The following is a 24,552-nucleotide window of genomic DNA, read 5'->3' as shown; positions in this document are numbered from 1 at the left end:
TCCACTGGTTCTGGAGGAGGCTTTGTGCCCAGAGTGCTTCTTCCTGTCAAGGACAGAGGTAGTGGATGCCTTTCTCCACTGGTTCTGGAGGGGGCTTTGTGCCCAGAGTGCTTCCTCCTGCCAAGGACTCAGGTAGTGGATGCCTTTCTCCACTGGTTCTGAAGGGGGCTTTGTGCCCAGACTGCTTCATCCTGCCAAGGACAGAGGTAGTTGATGCCTTTCTCCACTGGTTCTGGAGGGGGCTTTGTGCCCAGAGTGCTTCATCCTGCTTGTGGTGGCCTCAGTAGCGGCGGTGCTTGCGGCGCTCATTGGCCTGCGTGCTGGTGGGTGGCTCAGTGAGCGTGCAGATGGCAGCGGTGTCCTTGGCAGCGGTGCTGGTGGCGGCGGTGTCCATGTCAGCGGGGCTGGTGGGGGCGGTGTCCTAGGCAGCGGGGCTGGTGGGGGCGGTGTCCTGGGACACGAGGGTGGTGGCGGCGGTGTCCTGGGACGCAAGATTGGTGGCGGTCTTGTCCGCTGTGCAGGTTGGTGGCGACTTCCCTTTCTTTCTGTGCCCCTTCCCCACCTTGGATGGTGGCGCAGCTGTCTTCCCACTCCCAAATGTAGTCCTGGGAGAGGCCTTGGTGGCAGGTGTTTTGGCCTTCTCCCTCCGGGCAGTGGCCAACTTCCTATGTTTCTGAGGTGGGGGACTGTCCGTGTTCTGGCTCCTTGGCACACTGGCTGCCCTGCTGCTTGGCGCACTCCAGAAGCCGGTTACTGCTGGCACCACTGTTCCCGGTGATTTGGTGGCTGAGGTGCTGGGTTGGGACTTGGAAAGGCGTGCCCTAGGGGACGGAAGGGGTGGGGGAGGTGAGGGGAAGAGGTCAAGGTTTGACAGGAAAAGTTTTTTAGACACACTGGGACGGGTAGATAGAGGGGGTTTGGGAGTGGAGGAAGAGGTAGTGGTTGTAGGAGGTGTACGTTTGCTGACTTTGTGTGAAGGTGCATGGGTCGTGCGGTGGATGGCTGTTGGGTGGGTGTGTGACTGCGTTTGTGTACCTTGGGAGGTGGGTTCACAGACACACTGGGAGAGGACACAGGGGATGTGTGAATGGTAGTGGGGGTGGTGAGTGCACGTGAGCGGTGTGTGGTGATGGGTGTGTTGGTGATGGACGTAGTGGCTGAAGATGTAGTGCATGCAGGTGTGAGTGGAGACGTGACAGGGAGGGAAGGAGGGAGACGAGGAGGAGGGGGACACAGTAGAGGCAGTGGATGTTGGTATGTCTGCATGGGTATGATGCTTGTGTGAATGCCTGGGGATGTGTGGTGCTTATGTTTGCCAGAGCTACCCTTGTGTGTTGAGGTGTGTGCATGCTGGTCTGAGGGTGTGCTTGGGATAGGCTGAGGTACAAGGGTTTGGGTCTGGGTGGAGGAAGTTGGATGGGGGAGGCTGGACACAGGGACAATGGCTGCCATCAGTGCTGAGGCCAGAGTCTGAAAAGCTCGCTGTTGGGCTGTCTGACCAGAATGAATGCCCTCCAGGTATGCATTCGTCTGTTGCAACTGCCTCTCTACACCCTGGATGGCATTCAGAATGGTAGACTGCCCAACAGTGAGGGATCTGAGGAAGTCAATGGTCTCTTCACTGAGGGCAACAGGGCTGACGGGGGCCTGGGGCGAAGGAGATGCCCACCCTCCTGGGTGAGAGGCCACGGGGCACACGCTGAGGGGCTGCTGGGAGGGCGGTGCTGGTAGGGGGGGTGGCGGCTGTACCTGTAGATGCGGGGGCACAGAGGGGCCTGCCATCGCAAGGGAGCTCCCATCAGATGAGGAGACCGTGTCTCTGGTCTCAGCTCCTGTCCCCGCCGTGGAGCTCCCCTTGCCCTCCGTCCCACTGGTGGCTTCAGACTCTGTTGTCTCGCCCTCCAGGGCCATGTGGGATGCAGCTCCCTCCTGCTTTGGTGCCACTGCTCCTCCGCCTGATGATGCTATTGCATACAAGAACAGGTAGACCACAAAAAGGGGGGGGGAGGGGAGAGACAGAAGAAAGACATGTTCAGTGCATGCAATACCGCAACCGTTGGCAGACACAGCAGCCCTCTGCACTACGCCGTGCACTTAGAGTTCCTTAATTAATCACAGGGCCATGGGGTACAAGGCCTATGCCCGATTGCTGCACACATAGAAGTCACAGGAGCCTGACTAGGTGTAGTTGGCTCTTAACACTGGTGGGGGGGGTGCCACATGTCCTGCCTTACGAAGGGACCTTGCCAACAAAACTCGCCCTGGCCTAGGGGAACCCACTGCCAACCTCCCCCACCCAAATACCTCCAATGCACACAGATTCAGCTGAATGATAGTGTACTCAACCCCTTGTGGCTGTTGTGATGCTCTCAAGCGCCCATCCAACTCCAGATACACCATCGCCAGGATCCGGAACATCAGGGGGGTCATGGCGCGACGGGCACCCCTCCCATGTTGGGAGGCCATCCCCAGCTGGGCCTCTGCCGTCTTCTTGCTCCAGTGGCGAATGTCCTCCCATCTTTTCTGGCAGTGGGTGCTCTGTCTGTGGTGGACCCCCAGGGTCCAGACTTCCTTGGCGATGGCACGCAAAATATCCCTCTTCTGGTGGGCACTGACCTACAGGAATAGTACAGGGGAAAAGGAGAAGATATAACCGTCCACACCGTCACAGTCATTGGCCCGCGTTCCTACCCTTGCCATGACGCACATGCACTCACCGTCGTTTCATGCACGCCTCATTCTCCACCCCTATCTTCCATCCACACCACTCCACACAGGCATTGCCCATACAGCATGCTCACAGTGTACTTACCTGTTTGTCTGGAGGACCGTAGAGTAGCGTGTTCTGGGGGAGGACACCATCCAATGGTTTCTCCAACTTCTCCGTGGTGAAGGCAGGGGCCCTTTCCCCACACACATGAGCCATTGTCTCTTCCAGACTGAGGTCACAGCAGCACTTGAAGTGTAGGTCCTCGCCTGTCGAAGATCAGGTATCAAGTGAGTGAACAGATAGAAAATGGCAGTCACATCCGCGGCGGTGCGTACCGTCACCGCCGGCGTACATCGTCATTGGCTCCTGGGACCCATAGGGCCCACTGTTAACCAATGCAGGATTGCGCCAAGGTCTTCGACCGCCTACCGCGATGGTGTACAACGCCAGTGCAGTTACCTCATATCCCATTCTCCCACCTCACAGGTCAGGCAGCTGCCATTTCAGGGGGCCACATGGTATTATTTTTAAATGCGTCACACATATCTAGGCCTTGCATACACACTAAGATAGGCACATAGCGGATTGAAAAATGTGTGCAATAAAGTTGTGTTTTCGTACCTCATTGTTGGCTGACCCCCTGGTCGCTGTTCTCCTCCACAGAGCACGTCCGCTGGGGCAGGTGGGGAGATGGCGGCATCCTCCAGTGTACAGACCACTGGTGGACCTGTCGACAATGGAAGAGCGACATGTAATTGTCACCTACAGACTGGACCGTGCCACAATCCATGAACTACGTGTGCCCAGTTGGAGCCGGACCTGATGTCAGCTATCCGCCATCCCACAGGTATCCCCCCTCTAGTGCAGGTGCTATAGGAACTCAATTTCCTGGCAAGTGGGTCTTTTTAGACGACAGTGGCCACAGCATCAGGGATGTCCCAGCCTATGTTCTCCAACGTTTTGTCCAGAGTGTTGTCTGCCCTGCTGAAACACATGCGCAGATACATCGTGTTTCCTCAGGTGGAGGATTTGCCTACAGTGAAAGGTGACTTCTATGCCCTGGGAAATATCCCCAACATCATAGGTGCCATTGATGGGACACATGTGGCCTTGGTACCCCCCGCAGGAGTGAACAGGTGTACAGAAACCGGAAGAGTTACCATTCAATGAAAGCGCAGATGGTGTGTTTGGCAGACCAGTACATCTCCCATGTGAACGCCAAGTTTCCTGGCTCAGTGCAGGACGCTTGCATTCTGAGGAATAGCAGCATCCCTTATGTGATGGGGCAACTCCAGAGGCACCGTGTGTGGCTATTAGGTGAGGACATGGACCCTATACAGTGTGACTAGGTGTCTGGGTCTGGGGTTGTCCCTAAGGGTTAGTGTGTGTCTAACAGTTGTCCCTCGACATTTGCAGGTGACTCTGGCTACCCCAACCTGTCATGGCTACTGACCCCAGTGAGGAATCCCAGGACAAGGGCAGAGGAACGCTACAATGAGGCACATGGGCGAACTAGGAGGGTTAAAGAGAGGACCTTCAGCCTCCTGAAGGCCAGGTTCAGGTGCCTCGATAAGACGGGTGGTTCCCTATTCTACTCACCAAAGAAGGTGTGCCAGATCATCGTGGCCTGCTGTATGCTGCACAACTTAGCTTTGCGACAACAGGTGCCTTTTCTGCAGGACGATGGTCCTGAAGGAGGTCTTGTGGCAGCTGTGGAGCCTGTGGACAGTGAAGACGAGGAAGCAGAAGAAGAGGATATCAACAACAGAAACACGGTGATTCATCAATACTTCCAGTGAGACACAGGTAAGAAGACATCACTGCCTGCTACATCTGATACAGTTGTTCTACCTCTCATCTGTCTGTCACTTTCACCCAGTGTATGGACCCTGATTTGTCCCTTTCCCTTTCGATTTCACAGATGTGGGTCCCACTGTGTGACCTCTGCTATGTTTCCTCATGGACTAGAACTGTGTGACATAGGTATGTTGACAATAAAATGGATATTGCCGTTTTCCTCAGTTATTGCAAATACCCATTTGTGAAAGCACAGACGGACTCCAGATAGTTTTGTGATTTAAGGGTGTTTATTTATGTGCTAAATAGTGGAGGGGGTTGTAAAATGGTCAGGGGTGATGGTGGAGGAATGCCCATGGCAGAGTCCAGTCTATTTGTTTCACAGGTGCATTGTCCAAAGGGGCATAGGAAGTGGAGCTGGGGCAGTTGATGGATGGACAGGGTGACAAAGTGGGACAGAAGAATGGCATTCAGGGTGGTCTCATTTCTTGGTGGGGGTCTTGGCATTGTTCTCTGTCTTTGTCCTGGATCTCAGGGACAGCTTGCGGGGTGGTTCTCCATCTGCAGGGGGTGGGGTGCTGGTGTCGAGGTCCTGTGGCGGTGCCTCCTGTCCACTAGCGCCGGCGGAGGTGGTGGGCAGTTCATCGTCCAGGCTAGTGTCAGGGGCCCCTTGTTGTGCCACAGTATCCCTCCTGGTGTTCACGAGTTCCTTCAGCACCCCTACAATGGTGCCCAGGGTAGTATTGATGGATTTGAGTTCCTCCCTGAATCCCATATACTGTTACTCCTGCAGCCGCTGGGTCTCCTGAAACTTGGCCAGTACCACTGCCATTGTCTCCTGGGAATGGTGGTAGGCTCCCATGATGTTGGAGAGGGCCTTGTGGAGAGTGGGTTCCCTGGGCCTGTCCTCACCCTGTCGCACAGCAGCCCTCCCAGTTTCCCCTGTGTTCCTGGGCCTCTGTCCCTTGAACTGTGTGCCCACTGCCACTGCCCCCAGGTCCCTGTTGTTCTTGGGGTGGTGGGTTAGCCTGGGTTCCCTGTAGTGGTGGACAAACTGCTGCTTGACGTGTCCTGGGCACAGAGGTATGGGCCCGCTGGGTGGGTGCTGTGCTTGTGTTTCCAGAGGGGGAGGCTCTGTTATGGCTTGTGCCAGTGTGAGGGGAACCAACTGTCCCGAGGTCCCAGATGGGCTGGGCTGGTCATCTAGATCCAGTTGGACAGAGCTGCTGTCATCACTGTGGGCCTCTTCTGTGGGTGGAGTGGACATGTCTGGAACCTCCTGTCCTGTGACGTTGGGTAGGGGTCCTGCAGGGGTGTAAAGGCATAGTTTTAGTATCTGTGTGTGCCATGGTGTGCAATGGGTGGGGGACCCTGTACCCCAGTGCTTGCATTCCTGTGTAGGACCTTGTGTGCTAATTGTTTAGGGGTCTGTGTGGGTATGTGCAGTGGACATGCATTGGTGATGGGTGTCCATGCTTTGTTGTTGCATGCAGGGCTTGGTGTTGAGATGTGTGGTTTGTGATAGTGGGACATCTGTGAGGAGTTGGAGTGATGGGGGTGAGGGCAAGGGTGGGGGTATGTGATAGCATGCAGGTAGGGTGGGGGATGAAGTAGTGAAAGATTTGACTTACCAGAGTCCATTCCTCCAGCTACTCCTGCGAGGCCCTCAGGATGCAGTATAGCCAAGACCTGCTCCTCCCATGTTGTTAGTTGTGGGGGAGGAGGTGGGGGTCCGCCGCCAGTCCTCTGAAACGCGATGTGGTGCCTTGAGACCACGGAACGTACCTTCCCCCGTAGGTCGTTCCACCTCTTCCTGATGTCATCCAGTGTTCTTGGGTGCTGTCCCATTGCGTTGATCCTGTCCACGATTCTGCGCCATAGCTCCATCTTCCTAGCTATGGTGGTGTGCTGCACCTGTGATCCGAATAGCTGTGGCTCTACCCAGATGATTTCCTTCACCATGACCCTGAGCTCCTCCTCAGAAAACCTGGGGTGTCTTTGCGGTGCCATGGGGTGGTGTGGGTGAGGTGGTGTGTGTTGTGATGTGTGGGGTGATGTCTAGGGGTGTGTGGTGTTTTGTGCATGGATGTGTATGTGTGATGGTGTTGTGTGCCTCTGTATGGTGGTGTTGTCTTTGCTGTGCTGTCTCTCTGGCCTTCGTCAAAATTTCTGGTAGTAAGGGTTTGTGGGTGATGTGGCGGGTGATTTATATTGTATTGGGTGTGTGGGAGTGGTGTGTGTATGTGTATCAGGTGTGTGTATTTGGAATTGTCCAATTTGGTAGTGTTTTGTAAATGTGTGTGTATTTTGAGCGCTGCGATGTGTACTGCCAATGACTTACCGCGGTTAAAAGACCGCTGCGTGGATTCATGGGTCGTGATAGTGTGGGCGTATTCCTGTTGGCGTGACGGTGTCGGTTTTGTTATCGCCAGTTTATCACTGACCTTTGGTGTGGCGGACTTGTGTGGGGGTCTGGATTTTGGCGGATTCTGAGCTGTGGGTCGTAATAGCTGTGGCTCTACCCAGATGATTTCCTTCACCATGACCCTGAGATCCTCCTCAGATAACCTGGGGTGTCTTTGCGGTGCCATGGGGTGGTGTGGGTGAGGTGGTGTGTGTTGTGATGTGTGGGGTGATGTTTAGGGGTGTGTGGTGTTTTGTACATGGATGTGTATGTGTGATGGTGTTGTGTGCCTCTGTATGGTGGTGTTGTCTTTGCTGTGCTGTCTCTCTGGCCTTCGTCAACATTTCAGGTAGTAAGGGTTTGTGGGTGATGTGGTGGGTGATTTATATTGTATTGGGTGTGTGGGAGTGGTGTGTGTATGTGTATCAGGTGTGTGTATTTGGAATTGTCCAATTTGGTAGTGTTTTGTAAATGTGTGTGTATTTTGAGCGCTGCGATGTGTACTGCCAATGATTTACTGCGGTTAAAAGACCGCTGCGTGGATTCATGGGTCGTGATAGTGTGGGCGTATTCCTGTTGGCGTGACGGTGTCGGTTTTGTTATCACCAGTTTATCACTGACCTTTGGTGTGGCGGACTTGTGTGGGGGTCTGGATTTTGGCGGATTCTGAGCTGTGGGTCGTAATAGCTGTGGCGGAATTCCACGGCGGTGTGTTGGCGGTATTCTGCACAGCGGTAAGCGGGATTTACCACCGATGTTGTAATGAGGGCCTATATGTTTTATTTTTAACGTCTGCAACTGTCTTGCTTTTAACTTTGTTTCAAATTCTGAACACTATAGTGTAGTAAGAGGAATATCTTTAACAGAAGAGTGTAACTGAATATACAACTCTCTGATATTATCGCTTTATACAAATAGTACATATAGTTACTTTCCATTGACTCCGGAGATCAACCACTGGGTCTGGGACTTATTATAAAAACTAATACTGTAATTTTTAAGTGACAACACTGAGCTTTATGAATTAAGAGTGCTGTAAGAACCTAAGACACTTACAGACTAAAGGATATATGTGCTTTCACCAAGATGATGATCTGTTATATACACAGAATGCAAGAAACGGCCTCAGACTAAAGGATATATGTGCTTTCACCAAGATGATGATCTATTATATACACAGAATGCAAGAAACGGCCTCGAACCCATGACTGATTTTCATGGCTTCATATTAACTGGAGAAGATCCTATTTCTTCCCACTGGGTTCTCAAGCTGCAGTGAAATGAGTAGGAAAAGGTGGAGAAGCCATTCGGTGGTAGTGCACACCTCTAATTACCTTAGGGTACAGATATATCAAGAGGAAGCTGACCTTCTACTGGGCAACGGAGGGCGAGACATTTGGCCCTCTGTAACCCATGTACCTTTTTGGAGGACTCTACCACTTACAGTTGCAGGAAGAATAGCCCTATCTAAAATGATTATGCTGCCCTGCCTCTTGTACTACTTCAAGAACCTACCTCTAGTAATTCTCAGATGTTATTTCCTAGATCTTGATGGTCTTCTGAACTAATAGGGGATGCAAGACATCGCAGAATTGCCCTAGGAAGTTTGTAAAGGCAGGCTGGACCTTGAGGCTTCAGGTCTCTGACTTCAAACTGTATTACTTGGCAGCACAAAACAAATGGATTTGCACATGAAAAGTGGGGCGCATCCCCTAGAGTTGTGTGCTGAAGAACGATCAGATGGCGGTTCCCAGATCCTGGGGCACCTGGTGCCCTGTTCCAAGCCACGACTGCCCCTACCATGTGCTAGCGGACCTGAGACTGTGGAATGTACACCCAATATCCCTTTTAATGCAGTTCTGACTTGCTTAGAACTGCTAAGCAGCCAGAGGATGGAAAATTGGGTGCAAATTGGAACAGCTACAGTGCGAGGGGTGCTATTATAATTTGACGCTTTAGCGGGCACATCTGGGCTCACCCTTGGTCAATTCCTGCAATATAGATCCAAAATGGCAGGAATGTGCAATAAGTATGACATTACAGATACAGAGCTGCACACCAATGACTTCTTGCAAGCACTATTTACCATGATCTGTGGATGGAGTCTTCTCACCTGGTTATATAGACTACACTTAGGCAGGCCCTCATAAATAAGATATAGGTGGGGAAATGATATTGGTAGAGTTTCAAATAAAAGAGAGATATAACATATTAGAATACCCCAAAAATGTTCTAGGAAAACCAGACTCCAGTACCTTCAATATAACCAGATGCATAAGGCCTTTATGACCCCACACAATATCTGTAAACTGTATCCAAATTGGGCAGCATGTATCCCTCACTGTCAAAAGGACCAAGCTGGATTCCTCCACATGTTGTGGGAGTGTCCCCTCATACAGTAGGTCTGGTGTGGAGTTGGGGAACACACTGAGAACAATAGTGAGTAGGTACTACACAACTATAAAGGCTTCTATACTGGGTCTTGCTCTCTGTTCAAAGGTGGGAAAGGCCAAGGCGAAATTTGCAGATCTATTATTAAAGCAGGCCAAGCAGACCATCGCCATGCTCTGGAAAGCGAGCGCACCCCTCCTACAGGCAGTGGTGCATGACTGCTGCAAAATTTGCAGATAGCAATGGCGATGACTGCATAGGGAGTTTGTCAGTGGTGTAAAGAAAATCCCAACTGCCAAGGAGTGAGACAAGCTGTATCTTACTTCTCCTGCAGGATCAGAAATAAAGACAAACCACTTTAGGAGAATCATGTTCAGTTAACACCAGTGACTTGGATGCAGGTGACTATGTGGAGAAGTGAGCACAAGATACGTATGCACCATAGGCTCAGCTCTACTGCACTGACATACATCATGCAGTTCAGGACAAACTAGCATCACAACTCCTTTATCCACCCTCCCCTACTCATTGAACGTGCAAAGTTCTTCATCACACTGGCTCACCTCGCAGGCAGCGTAGCCTCATCAACAATACCTCTCTAGCATAAGCACCATGCGCTTGCAACTTGGCCCATGTCCAGCTCAGATTCTGTGGGAACTTAGACATCTCCAGGGGATATGTTTAAAAAAAGCATTAATGAGCTATTTTGAGTACACTTTGAGAGCAGTATTAATATGTCCAAGCCTGGATTACATAAAGGGGAATCATCCTGGCGTTCAGACTCTGACTATACAACCTAACACATGTGTTAGCCTTAGGGTGGTATTCCCCCAAACATTTTGCCTGCTTGCCTCCATCTTGTCTGTGTTTTTGCTCTGTTGGATTTAAGACTGTGCACTTCATTACTGCTAAGCAGTGCTGAAGTGCATGTACTCACTCCCCTAACCATGGTTTGATTGGCATATTTAATTTACATGTAAGTCCCTCGTAGATTGGTATATCATATACCCAGGGCCTGTACATTAAATGCTACGAGTGGGCCTGAAGCACTTATTGTGCCACCCACTTAAGTAGCACCTTACAACTTGTCCGAGGCTTGCCATTGCAGTCTGAAGGAAGTGTCCCATTGCCATGTCGACTTCGCATTTAAACCCCTTTGCCAAGTATTAAACTCCCCCTTTATTACAGATAAGTCACCCCTAAGGTAGGCCATAGGGCACGGTGCTGTGTTATTAAAAGGTAGGACATGTGCTTTTTAGAGCTACATGTCCTAGTAGTGAAAAACTCCCACATTTGTTTTCTCACTACTGAGAAGCCTACCCCTCCCACCTAGTAACACTGGGGAATCCTTATTAAAATTAATAAGCTGTAATTCCTAAACCAGAGGTTGTAGATATAATGTGTTTGGTATCTATGAACTTGTAATGATGAACCCTCTTTAATGGTAAAATTGGATTTATCATTACAAGTTTGAACATGTCACTTTTGGAAAGTTGGCATTTTCCTGCTGTTAGCCCTCTGTGCCTGCATCCTGCCTTAGTACACATGAATGGGTGTAACCAACAGTTGAGACTTTGTGAATTCACCCAAGACAGTCACACAATAGTGGGATTAGCAGAACCAGAGTGAGTCATTAGCTGACTTGACGGAGCTAAGCTCAGCCCCACTTGCAGCTGAAAAGGCTGTGCTCTTCCACCACACAATAGGCATAATGACTCTATATTGTCAGTGCAGCGAGCTAAGAGACAGCGCAGGGGAGGCAGGGAATTCCTGGAACTTCAGAGCACTCTTCTGGAAACTTCACCCTGCTTCTAGGAGCAGGGAATAAAACATAGGGATCTCAGACCTCCTCCTCACTTCACCAATGGACCTGGGGAAGGACTCTTAGAGAATTGCCTGTTGCTGTGCACTCTGCCAGACTGCTGCTGTACCTGGAAGACTGCTTTGTTGCATGGAGCCTGCTTGGAACTTTCAGAAGCCAGCCCTGCTGTAGAGCCCTGCTTCACCACCTGCACCAGGACTTCAGAAGTGACTCCAAAGGCTAGTTTAGCTGGACTCCTGTTCAGAGCCACAGGAACATGAAAGGCTACCACCATCTTACCCCTGCACCTGGACCCAGACTGAGTGAGTCTTGAACCCCCCTCAAAAATCTCCATCCATTTCTGGACTCTTGGTTGTGGTGCTAAAGGTGCCCAGGTGGCCACTTTCCAAAACTGATGACTTGTTATTTTGAACCTTAAACTTTAAAAATTCAGAACTCTGGCTCTACTAATTGGATTTTCATAGTTTGGTGTCAAGTAATGTATTACAATGTTCTCTATTTTTGCGTTTTCACTGTGCTGCTGTTTGTGTACTGTATAAATACTTAACACATTGCTTCTAAGTTTAGCCTGACTGCTTTTTGAGGCAAGCTACCCAGGGATAAACACAGGTTAAATTAGTGACTTTTTGTGGTTCATCCTGCAAGGGATTGTGGCTGTTGCTTGACCAGGGCTCATACCCCAGCCAACCAACAACCCAATTTCTCACATACAATGATCCAACTGATAGTGTAAATGTACAGGGGTCACATTGTCTGAGGGAACTCTTGATGTACACACTTGAAATGTATCACAATATTATGTTTGAAATGACAATAAAAAACAGTTAAAAAATAAGTAGTGGTGCAGTGGATAGAAGTGAATTAATAGATGCTCTTTGCCATTTCTAAGCTGTAGCACAGGAACATATGCTGGGGATGCCTTTGCATAGGAGGGTAGTTTGCAACTTAAATGCAATTAATGCAAGAACTTTGCAAGATGTTGCTCATTAACTGAACATGTTATTGGCTCATAGGCTGCATCAGTCATGCAAGGTTGTTTATTTGAAACGCCCTGAGGTATGGTAACTATTGACACACTACAGTATTTCTTTGGTATTTGGATAAACATTATAAAAACAAAGGGACCATTTCTGGGGTTATGCCCAGACTACTTAAGCACCAGGTATATGCCTTTTACAAATGCCTTCCTGGTCAATACTGTAGGAGCCTAGACGTGTAGGAACTGCAAAAAGTGTTAGGAAAAGGAGCTTGGTTCAACATTATTTCCCAAGTGCTTTCTTTCTAATTAGACCAGATACCACCAGTGAGTTTAAGATAAATGTTTTTTTCTGGCTAGTTGTGGGTATGCATAGTCAGAATGACTGTGCTGCCTTAGGCAAGCCAATACTTTTCTGAAACGCTTGTACAGCATCCCTAGAAAATGTGTATATCTTTCTATTACTGAGGAAGGCACTTCGCAGTAATGTACATAGTGGTAATTACAGTTTTTCCTTAGGAAGCGGGTTTGAAGGACGAAGAAATTGGGTTTCCTAAGTGTATTTTCCATAGCCAGTGCAGTGTGGAGATGTCCTAGAAGTGGCACTCACTATGTATTGCCTTTTTACCCGTTTGCTAGCAAAGGTGTTATGCCATGTCACATGCTTCAGTGGCTAGGCACTGCTCGGAGACACACTTGCTCTCCTTATGTTACCACCGTCATGAAGAGGCACTGTATTTAAGAACCCAGTGTACCACTGCCCTTCTACGATAAGGTCTCGATGTTTGGAAGATTGTTAGAAACACTTACACGAATGTCTCCCTGTTGATTTACTTCCCTGCAGGCACTTCCTTAAAAGAAGCCCAATGATGCTTATCCAGTCTCTGGGGTAGATTCTGCCAGCCTCGGGAAATATGGACATACAGAAAGAAGGGGTTTGGTAGGCTCCGAAATGACAGACCACCTCACAAAGAAAACATCTCAAGACCAACTCTCGCTTCACAAATACGCAGAACCCTCCTATTGCGCTACAAGACTTGCACACGGATCCTTTTCTTCTGACCTCACTTTCTCCAGTGTACCTACATGAAGAACAGTGAAACAGCTTGCTGCTCTTGAGATCAATTCAAGCACAAGTCATGGCTGGTATCATTTACCTGGGGCTCTAGCTCTTCCATCGCAGGAGGGGACAAGCTTATCAGAGAGAGAGAAAATGAGAGCGAGAGAAAGACAGAGAGAGGCCTATTGATCATAGAGGCACTCCTCTATCAATGACACCATCATCATCACAGCAGTATCTTTTCAAACTACTAAGGAAGCTGTCATGCTGCTGTGCTGACCCTTTTAGTATACTTAAGGCTTGGATTTTGCTTACCATTTGGATTGAATTAAGTCCTTGGAAGTACACCTTCCTTTATTTTGCTCTACAGATGCTTCACCCCTTTAGTGATGGTTGGGGGTAATTCACCTTCTGTGCCTTGAAGGGTGCCACTCTCTCCTACACTTAGGAGGTGCCTTGTTTCTATGCATCGCAACCGATGTGCCTCCTCTTTTGTCCCTTGTTACATAGGCAGCCAACTGTGGCAGGTTTCACTTGACTATGGGTCTTGCCATCTGCTGGGTCGTCAAGCATGACAAACATCTCATTTTGAGTTTAGACAAAGAGTTTTAGTGGATTCTGCAGGGCTCTGCATAATCAATCTATTTTAGATGGACTCAGAATATACAAGACTCTGCATAATTATACACATTCTGAGTATATCAAAAGGCGAGTTCATGAAATACAAGGCTATGAACAATTAAACGGCCTCTTGTGGTAAAAGGAGATATTTAAAGAATCTGCATTAGACACAAATTATCAAAACTTGACTAAAGAGATTCACTGCAACTACACAGCTAAGTGCTATTGAGCACAAAGGGGGCACTGAAATTACAATGATGTGCGTAACCACACATCCTTCTTAAGTTTACATGAACAGTCTGTCTTGAATGCTGCACACTGCTAAATTCATCTACAGTCCAGTTTAAGGCCTGCAAAAAGCTAGGATCCCATCTAAGACACAAAGCAGAAAGTAATGTACACTTACAGACACACGAGAATGGATGATAAACTTGGTGCGGTTACAAAGGGAAGCGAGACCACTCTGTTCGGTAAAGAGTGACAACTGTGGTGAAACACACAAGAAGATGAAATGGTATAGTATCTGGAATCTGTAGGCAGTCAAATGGATGCTTTTCCTAAGTGGGTACTGTTTGTAGTTTATGGAGCTCTCATGTTCTTCAATGTCAGGTGTGATTTCAGAGGCACGCCCAGTCTATTCTTTGCTTTAAAAAAAGTTGAACATAATGCCACAAGTAACAATACAAAGAACGATTATAGATTTAACGTTTGGGAACCAGTGTTCTTAAAACTCACTCTGTCTCTGACGAAAGAAACACGCAGAACTCAGGCTTTTTCAAAATATATACTGAACATCTAGCTCAACCATAATCAATAGTCCACAGCTAGCCCTTTATTATCCCACTAACACCACATAACTATGTTGTTTGTCCAGCCTCAGAATCCAATGCCAGTGCTGAAGCGAGTGAGCACAATAAAAGGATTCAGTCAGATAACCGATGGCTGCTCAGCTTACAGCGTGAAAGACTTCACTACCATACTCACCCCGGCTATCACAGCCCTGGCTCAATACTGAAGTGTAACAAGTGATCTCGGATGCAAATGGTCTAAAGCCGCTGGAATATACTATAATTATTGTCTCCTCTTAAAATGTACTGCCCCATGCCTTACACTGTGCTACTAGAGCAAGGTCTTCAAAAGTGAGGTCACAACAGGTTTGGGAATAAGTTATATCTCATACCACCATCCAGTTTCAGAAACACATGGGGAATCAAGTGTGCACCAGAAGACTTCTCAGAGGACCACACGTGCCACTGTAGATAAGACCTGTCTTTCTCTAATTCACTGTGCACATTATTCACCCATTACCCCCCACACGCAAACACACACAGAGCCTGAATATATGCATTAAGCTCAAAAGCAACATCTACCATAGTAAGAATAAACTTAAATACAGTGGCCCAGACGTCGAGGTGTGGGTTCACCTGTGCAACAAATGAACTACCTGCATCTCACAAATGAATGGAAACCACTTTATAACTCCCCAACTCCATGAAAAGACTTGGCCCTGCCTCCTAAAAATTATAGGATGCCACCACCCATCAAAGTGTAGTAGAATATCCACAGGGGTATACCTAGCCCACATATCAAAGGCAACATAAAAATGAATTTCTCCATTTATATACTTACAAAGACACTGCAACAGAGAGAATCTCCACATTAGCAGAGAACCACCTGCAAAACTGCTAATCACTAATCATCATATAAAGAATGACAAAGTACTGCAGAAGTATAATACACAAGCAAACAGAACCTTATAATTTTAATGAAGAAATGCTAAACATTAGAACATCAGCGGTACATAGCAGATGGAAGATGAGACAATTAAAAAAAAAAAACTAGGCAACTGAGGTATGAATGCTGCATGCTTTTGAATGAAAAGATAACTCATATACGTAATAGGAGAAAGGCTGAGAAGGTTAGAAACGACAAGGCGTACACTTTGTGTGCATAAAGATGGATTGGGGAGCCAAACTAGGAAAAATATTGTTAAGGAGCGAGGCAAAGCATTGTGGAAGGGTCTACGAATTAATTTGAAAAAATATGCTAACTGTATTTTTTCTGTGTCTGAAAAAGCAGGACACCCAGTAACAGAAAGTGAAAGAACAGACAGGACTGGATGATAAACTCATGATTGACTGAAACAGCTTCACATCGAGGACACGATAAATGTCACCTGAATAAAAAAATGCAAACACATCCCACTCAGCTATAAACACCACAGAGTACCACTGTGCTGTCACATCACATAATGGTAAACAAGACAGACAAATTAAACAATAAATAAACTGGAACTATTACAAGGTTCTTTACTCATCTGAAGACTGGATACAAACTAACTGCACTGAAAAGAGGTATAACCACTACTGTGGTGTGACTTATGCAGGCTGTTTTTTATTAAAGAGGTATTGGTAAAGCTTTCTAAAAGACAACAAAGTTTTAAAAAATAGGAATTCTAACGGCAGCACATAAAGGCACACATTCACACATAAAGAAAGCAGAATAAACCTGCTACTGTCTTCCTCGCCAGGTAACCTATGTGCTACTTCAAGTCCTGCAACACAAGCAGCACTTTATGGGTGTCTGTCAAAATGAAGAAGTTTTACTCTCGAGACAAAGTCAGACTACAGAGTAGCTGATGTTTGTGGCAATAAAACAAAAGTCAGGTGTGCATTAACTCACCTATCAGTGGTGACTCGTCTGTGGGAACATCCCCTTCCGCCTTTATGTCCTCGCTCAGAGATGACATTTCTTCCACAATCGAAGTGTCGCATGCAGCTGTGTAATCTGAGGGAAGATATGAAGAGGTAATAACTATGTGCTGCCATTGTTTGTTTCACCACCTGCATGCCTCAACTATGACACGATAAAAAGTACAAAGGAGTGTCTTACGTGTTTGATATGTTTATATGGATGCGTGAGATGTGTATGATACACATTAGACTTGGGAAAAGGGGCAGAATGTCTACCACTACATGTACACCCCCCTCTTAACCAACAGGGATAGAAGCTACATATTTCTATAACGCAAGGATATTTCAAGGGAATGTACAGTAGAAGGAAGGAGGGTATTGTGACCAGGAAGACAACAAGGATGAAAAATGTTCTAGCTTTTGCATCTAGAATTTTCAATTCCATTAACGACACAGAGGCGAGGATTATGCTTCTCTTTCTATGCTTTATTTTTTACAGCAGCCAATTAGAAAGAACTTTTAAAAAATATTACATATCCCATGAACCCTTGGCAATTTCCATCCGTAATTTGGATTGCGTCCCTCCCAGCTTGTTCACAAAGCGAACCACCGAAATACTGTCCATGCGGAGGAGGATGCAGCATTTCGCTGTGCTTTCCGCAAAGCTGCGAACTGCAAAGGAACCCGTTAAGAGCTCCAGGCAATTGATATGAAGAGACAACTCCCTCCGGGACCAGTGGCTCCCTGTGGAGATCTGACCGCAATGGGCACCCCAACCCCAAAGTCTGATATCTGCCTCTACGACCATCTCCGGTGAGAAGGGAAATATGGCCCTGCCGTTCCATGAACCCACAAGGATATCTCTGTTCTTGCGTCCACGGACAGGGGAATTAGTTGCGAATACGACAGGCCCTTGTTCAGATGCATGATCTTCCAATGTTGGAGGACCCTGTACTGTAGAGGACCCAAGAAAATCACCTGAATGGAGGAGGCCAGAAGCCCCACCTGGTGGGCCAGAGATCTCAATGATATATTCCTCTTGGATAAGGCTAATCTCAACTCTCTCGATGTGCTTCACCTTCAAGGAAGGTAGAACTAATTGGGTCGACTGGGATTTCACTAGGAAATTCAGGAGTTCTATAGATTGTGTAGGAATCAGGATAGATTTTTGGAAGTTGATGACAAACCCCAACTCCTGAAGAAGAGAGATCGCCCCCCCTCAAAAGTAACCTTTGCCCAAGGAATTTATCTAGGTTTGAAATAAGTAGTGACGAATCTAGAGAGTACTTTAAGGAAAAGAGACCCAAATAATAAGCCTAGGTCAGTCTTGGAAGAAGCAAGATCCACCAGTTTAGGGTCTAGCTTCATCAGAATCGAGCAGTCTCTCTCATTATAAATTGCACAGGTATTGTTGCCTAAGTGACACATCGCACGTTGGGCCCATCCCAATAGGATCTCTTTATCAACCAGGATATTAGATTTCTTTGCCCGATAGGCTAATTCGAGAATTTTGGTCAAGGGGCCTGACATGTCCAGTAGCTTATCCTGGCAAGCCTTCCAAGCTCTATCAATCCCTTTTTTTGGGGTCTTTAGTATACTTCCCGAGGTAGGTTACCATAGAGTGATCTACCTCAGGAGTTTCTGCCACTTTGTCTGGAAGGTCAGGTCTGGGGCACTCCGAGCGTAGGCGAGCTCGTACTTCGTTATCAAAATCTTGTCTGATATGAGATTTGACATAGTCAACTACTTCTGGAGGGGGCACCCATGCTGTTGACTTGGGATGGATGAAGTCCCCTGGTTCGAAAGTTAAGAGCTTTGGTTGTTTACTGGAGGAGGTGTGATGGGTTTTCGCTATACACCTGCATGGATGTTGTGCGCCTTCCAGTGAAGAGCTGTGTGAGGAAGCTGTGTCAGATTCCTCTGCGATTGCTTCCAATTGGGGTTCTGATGGAAAACTGTAGGGGCGTTCATTAGATAGGGAGGCTGCGAGCTTCTTTATTCGGCATGGTCAAGGGTTTGCCTTTGGTCCCTTTGGTCCATGCCAGCAGAGGAAGGTATCCAGCTCTGCTGCTGAGCAAACCCATAAAGGGGAGTTTTTTTGGCTAAGGCTTAATTAACAGTCTGGCACACTCCTGTGTCCAGAGCTTGCACTAGATTTTTCTCAAACGAGCTTGATTGCCCATCATCATATTGATAACTCTCCTCACCTTCCTGGTATTCGTCATACATGGAGGTATATGAAACACAGAAATTATGCAAAATGAATAAATGTTGCCAGGACCCCAAAAGATCATCAACCAAAATCAGAGAGCCCCCCATAGGGGAGTCAAGGGGGAGCCAGGCAGAGCACACGGAATAAAACCCCTAAATCAGTTCAGATATAATATTTCAAGTGTGGAGGGAGCACCTGATAAACATCTCTGGGCAAAGCCTATGGTGAATGTTTAAACCCCTGGCAGAACACAGTCTACCAGGGCGTTCACAGGGAGCAGAAGGGCCTTGGAGGAGCCTCAGCATACAAACACATGCGACTCGATGAGCAGAAACGCATGAACGTCTCGCATGTCCAAAGGCTCAAAATAGAAAAGGGCCTGCGCAGCAGAAACCCGCGCTTTCCTCGCTCCTAAACTCCTGCTCCACAAACACAGGGCAGCACGCCTTTCCTGGCACAGATTAATAAAAAAAATTACCATAGAAGTACAGTTGTAAATGCACAGTCACACATAAATGCGCTTGCATAGCGGTAAACCAATTATACAATAAGAATTTAAATCAGCCATAAAGAGAGAAGGGGACTTAACTGGCTGCGGGGCAGCAAAAAAAATAATTGTGTTGTTATCCTCAGTGTTTATAGGGCTTGTCTCTATGGTTGGTCATGTGATGTACATGGGTTCATGGGATATGTAGTATTTAAAAAAAGTTCTTTCTAATTGGCTGCTGTAAAAAATAATGCATAGAAGGAGAAGCATAATCGGAGCCTCCGGTCCTGACGTAGAATACACATTATGTTGAGAACCAAGTGCACAGCTACAAAGGTAGGAGCTAAAGCAACAGGAGGAAGGCCCAGAGAATAAATGCTTGAGAATTAACAAACAGCAGTATGTTGCTCTGAAAAAAGGAAGCATGGCACCAGAGTCAGGCGATGGCAAGAAGATGAACTGGTACTGCCCTCTGAAGAGCACTTGGTCTCCACATGTCACATCCACAGCACTGACAAGGGCCAACTCCTCTCTTGACGAAGGGAGATTCCATCTGTGAGACAGCCATTTGCAATGCTGCTTTGTTGTTGAGGTGACCTGCATGCCATATGCCCAACTTTTCACCTGACAACATTTGCAAACAGTGTGCCACTGCTGCACATTGGAGGAATGGAAAGGCATGCAGCGCAATTTGGGAACTCCGAGGCTAACAGTAAGTTGGAGACACTGACGACTAATTTACTTCCTCGTCTCATAATAACCTATTGTATATAAGCGGTCTTGAAGAGCGATAACAAAAAATGCATTCAGGAATACGTGGAGAAACAAACTCTTTCACGACCACCTGTGAAGCTTCAAGCATGCACCGGAAGCGAGAAGACATTGGCAGACATTAGGCAGGATTGTCAAGTGGCCGTATGCAACTCCCAATCTTAGGAAGTCATGAGTAAAGTGACTGTTTATGTAGTGTATTTTAACCAGGTATAAAATGTATTAAATATTAAATCAGGTGTATTTTGTGCTGAAATATACTTTTCACCATAAAAGTCACACCAAGCAACGATAACAGTAGAGCAACGTCTTAAGGTATATCGCTATTAATCACGTATATATGGAAATCTCACCAAGTAAGTGCAGATGGAAACTTTGGCAGAACCCTCTCCTGCTGTAAATCCCTATTTTACCAATGGTACCGCGTGTTTCATAGAGTGAAAAAAAAGCTAGTGCATAGATTTCATGGTGTTTGTGTGATACCTTTTTTTTTTTTTTTTTTTTTTACAGAGAATGACACCGTAGTTGAAATACTAGAACTAGATAACGGTTAGCCAGACAAGGACATAACACTTCTCAGCAACGTTGCTTTCATGTCATGAGGGCCATCCCGTTTCAGGAGATATGTGGATTCTGGTCTACAGCATATGGGAAACATTGAACAAACATGACAGAAAATGTTAATTTATCTCACACGAGTTTGGCCCGTCCTATGGTTCTTTTTGCCAGTGAAGGGGCATCCCTCTCTCGTCATCTGTCTGGCCCAAGGAAGCACAAGCCCCCTCTTATGCCGCATCAGACCAGAGAATATGGGGGACAACAAGTTGTGCTTTTCACTTTTATCGCTCCCTGTGAGTGAAATGTCACCTCTCTACGTGAAACGAAGGGTTCCAACCCACATCCGATTCTCGCCCGTGAATCTTCCCTCCCTCACCATCTTCGGCCATGAATGTGCAGTCCTCCATCACGGACACCAGTCAGACTCACAGATATAAGCACTTAACAGACTTCCAATATCTCCAACCACCAGAGTGAAAAATTTGCTAGCATTCGCGCCAAGAATTTTCAATTCTATTAAGGACATGGAGGCGAGGATTATGCTTCCCTTTCTTTACTACTCAAAATGTCAGCAGCCAATCAAAACACGTAAAAACAAACTACATTTCCCAAAAGTCATTGCAGAAAATGTCCACCAATCAACAACTCCTTAACCATATTAGAGTCCACAAACATTCTGGAACCTCCTCTTTCTTTGCTTCACGAACTGCTTAATAAGAATTCATAACCAAAAACTTGAAAGAATGCCCAGGAAATAACAGCTGACTGAAGACAAACATTCCTCTAGCAAAACGACCAATCAAAATGCTTCATGCGGGAACTCTGCGTTACTCCGCTTTCTGCTCCGATCCTAGTCAGAAAAGAAAAAAAAAAAAATAACAATAATAATAATAACAATAATAATAATAATAATAGTAGCAATAACATGCTCATCTATATAGCAGCAGTATAATTCAGGAGGGAACATTAAAACATATCCCAAAAGAGACTGCACTTAACAAAATGGTTGCCCAAACAAACACAATCCTTGGGAGGGATAATCCTCGCCTCCGTATCCTTAATAGAATTCAAAATTCTTGGCGCGAATGCTAGCAAATCTTTCATTCTATGGCAGGACCGGAGGCTCAGATTATGCTAGTTCAAAGCTGCTCGAAACACTCTAGATGCAAAATCACCCACTGGTTTGTATTAGGACTGCTTGAAAGTGGAATCTGAGGACCAATCTGCTGATTTCATAATATCCAGCACTGACAGACCCAAAACCACAATGCCCCGAACCGAGTGCACACAAAAAACCTGCGTAACAATTCCCGCTTCAGCCATTACAAAACGCAACCATCGGGAAATGTTAGCCACAAAAACAGGCTTAAAAGGTTTGCAAAGAGAAATCAACAATTGGACCGTCAGACTCTGCCTAAGAGATCTAGTACATTGCTCATATTCCTTCAAACAAGCAACAACACACAACTTTTTAGAAAATGGAAAAGCAAAGTATTCAATACTGGTAGACATTGTTTTAGTTCTTTTAGATATAGAAAAGGAAACACCTTCAAGATCCAAGGCCATCACATCTGAAGATCGTCGACAAGCCGCTAGGCATAGCGGCATGGATAGCTTTGCCAATAACTGTTTCCTAGATAGATCAGAGTTATCCGGCCATCTCTCAAACAAATGGAGAACCAAGTTCACACCCCAAAGGAACGTATACCTGGAAGAAGGAGGGTTAGAAGCCCACACACCCTTTAAAAGCTTAACCACTACCGGACGCATACCTACCGAACCTCCTTCCACCTTGACATGGCCTGCAGAAATAGCTGAACGAAAATTATTTACACACCTGTACGACAATCCTTCGTCAGCTTTCTACGATAAAAAATTCACAATTTGGACAAGGTCGGCTACCACGGGATCCAAACACCGTTCCAGGCACCAACTGCTCCATATTCTCCAAGCGAAGAGATACCTCTTTCTAGTGGAGGGCACCCACGCTCAACTGATAAACCTCTGAGCCGATCGCGAAATGCCTGGCAAGTGCCACTGTTGCCTGAAAGCCTCCAGGCCATCAGCTGCAACTGTCTCTTCAGAACCAGAGGGTGTTTCTCGCCCTGCGAACCCCAAAGCATGTCCGGCGACCAAGGAAAAAGAAGAGGAGAGTCGCACGCCAACTCCGACAGCAACGGGAACCACAGCTGCACCCTCCAGAGAGGAGTAATCAATATCACTTCCGCTTTCTACCGTTTGATCTGCGTCGCCACCCTCGGGATCATGGCGAATGGAGGAAAGGCATAATTGAGGGACCCTGCCCAATCCTGAAGGAACGCATCCGTTGCTCTCGACAATGTATCCGGCCTCCAACTGAAAAACTCTTGTAACTGTTTGTTCAGGCGGAGGCAAACAGATCTATTCTGCATTGACCCCACAGTTGCTGAGTCAGCAGAAATAACGGAGGCAGAAGCCTCCAGTCGCTGTAATCCCTGAGATAACGGGAATTCCAATCCGCTATCACATTGATCTGACCCGGAAGATACTCCACCGTCACCTGCAGACAGTGCTCCAAACAGTAATGCCAAAAATCCTTGGCTATCTCCGCTAGGACAGGCGACCGAATGCCCCCCAGCTTGTTGATATATCTGATTGCCGCCACATTGTCCATCCGAAGCAGAATGGAACACGAGACTCTCTTGGGCGACAGAGTCCTTATTGCAAAAGAACCCGCTAATAACTCCAGACAATTGATGTGCAACTGAAGTTCCTGCGAGGACCATCTCAAGTCGAGATGTCCCTGCATCTCGCGCCCCAGCCCCAAAGACTGGCAACTGACTATCACAGTCTCGGGCTGGGAGCTGAAGATGGCTCCGCCATTCCACATGTCGACTTGGGACAACCACCAATTGAGCTCCGAACAAACTTCCTCCGTCAGAGGAACCAAGTCCGAATAGGTCATGCCCCGCTGGAGATGATGTATTTTGAGCCTCTGTAACGCTCTGTAATGGAGGGGTCCTGGAAAAATCGCTTGGATTGAGGATGCCAGAAGCCACACAATCCGAGCGATCTTCCTCAGGAACAATGACGTCCTGGGTAAACCACCTGAAGCTCCTTCTTGATGGCCCGAAGCTTGGCCTTGGGAAGAACCGAAAGCGATCTGTCGGAATCTATCAGAAAACCTAAGAATTCTATAGTCTTGGAAGGTACCAAGACCGACTTCTTGTCGTTTATGACAAACCCGAGATCCTGAAGAAGGGCTACGGTTGTGAGCCCGTGCTGCCTCAGCAACTCTTGGGATTGCGCCATGATCAGAATATCGTCTAGATAAACAATCAAGCGAATCCCTTTCTCCCTCAGAAACGCCACTACCGGCTTGAGCAGCTTGGTAAAACACAAAGGCGCCGAGGAGAGCCCGAAGGGAAGGACCAAATACTCCATCCAAGCGTCCCTCCACCTGAACTGGAGGAAACGCCTGTGAGGATGCCAGATGGGAATCGTTAGATAGGCATCTTTGAGATCCAGACGCAGCAGCCAGTCTCCCGGCTGAAGATGAAGACCCTCCATTTTGAAATGCCGGTAAACGATAAAAGCGTTGAAGTCTCGAAGATTTAAGACCAAACTGTGACCTCCTTCTCTTTTCTGAACTAGAAACATATTGCTGCAGAACCCCCAAGGATGGGGATCACAAAAAGTGATGGCTCTCTTCTCGAGCAGCTCCCGAATCTCGGAGTCTATGACGCTGGTGTCTTGTCGGGAAAAATGGAGAGGTGGAGGAATACTCCCCTGAAGCGGAGTCTGATAAATCTCCAGACGAAAACCCTGGACTGTTTGCAACACCCATGCATCCTGAGTCACACAAGACCAATTGTGGAGGAAAAACTGTACACGACCCCCCAATTGAATGAAAAAACCGTCTTGAATTCTCACCTGCAGACAAACTTGACTGGGAGTTAGATCTGGAGCCGCCTCGCCGACGAATGAATCGGGAGCGTGAGGGGAAGAAAGCACCTCCTCTGCCATAGTCTTGGCCCCTAAAGGAGCCACGCTGGGAGCCTTGGAAGTTTG

At 47.3% G+C, this 24,552-nt stretch overlaps 1 protein-coding gene across 4 annotated transcripts in view; it reads right to left on the bottom strand.

Moving 5' to 3' along the window:
- Nucleotides 1-24,552, bottom strand: part of TRMT1L (tRNA methyltransferase 1 like) — a 274,234-nt gene that overhangs the window by 237,455 nt on the left and 12,227 nt on the right. For all 4 annotated transcript variants that reach the window (XM_069231501.1, XM_069231499.1, XM_069231498.1 and 1 more), the window contains exon 3: nucleotides 16,464-16,568. In XM_069231501.1, coding sequence (XP_069087602.1) covers nucleotides 16,464-16,568 — 105 coding nt within the window. The remainder of the gene's footprint in view (nucleotides 1-16,463; nucleotides 16,569-24,552) is intronic.

The sequence above is a fragment of the Pleurodeles waltl genome, chromosome 4_2 (assembly GCF_031143425.1).
Source record: "Pleurodeles waltl isolate 20211129_DDA chromosome 4_2, aPleWal1.hap1.20221129, whole genome shotgun sequence".
Taxonomy (NCBI): domain Eukaryota; kingdom Metazoa; phylum Chordata; class Amphibia; order Caudata; family Salamandridae; genus Pleurodeles; species Pleurodeles waltl.
This window is presented reverse-complemented; position numbering and strand designations above follow the sequence as displayed.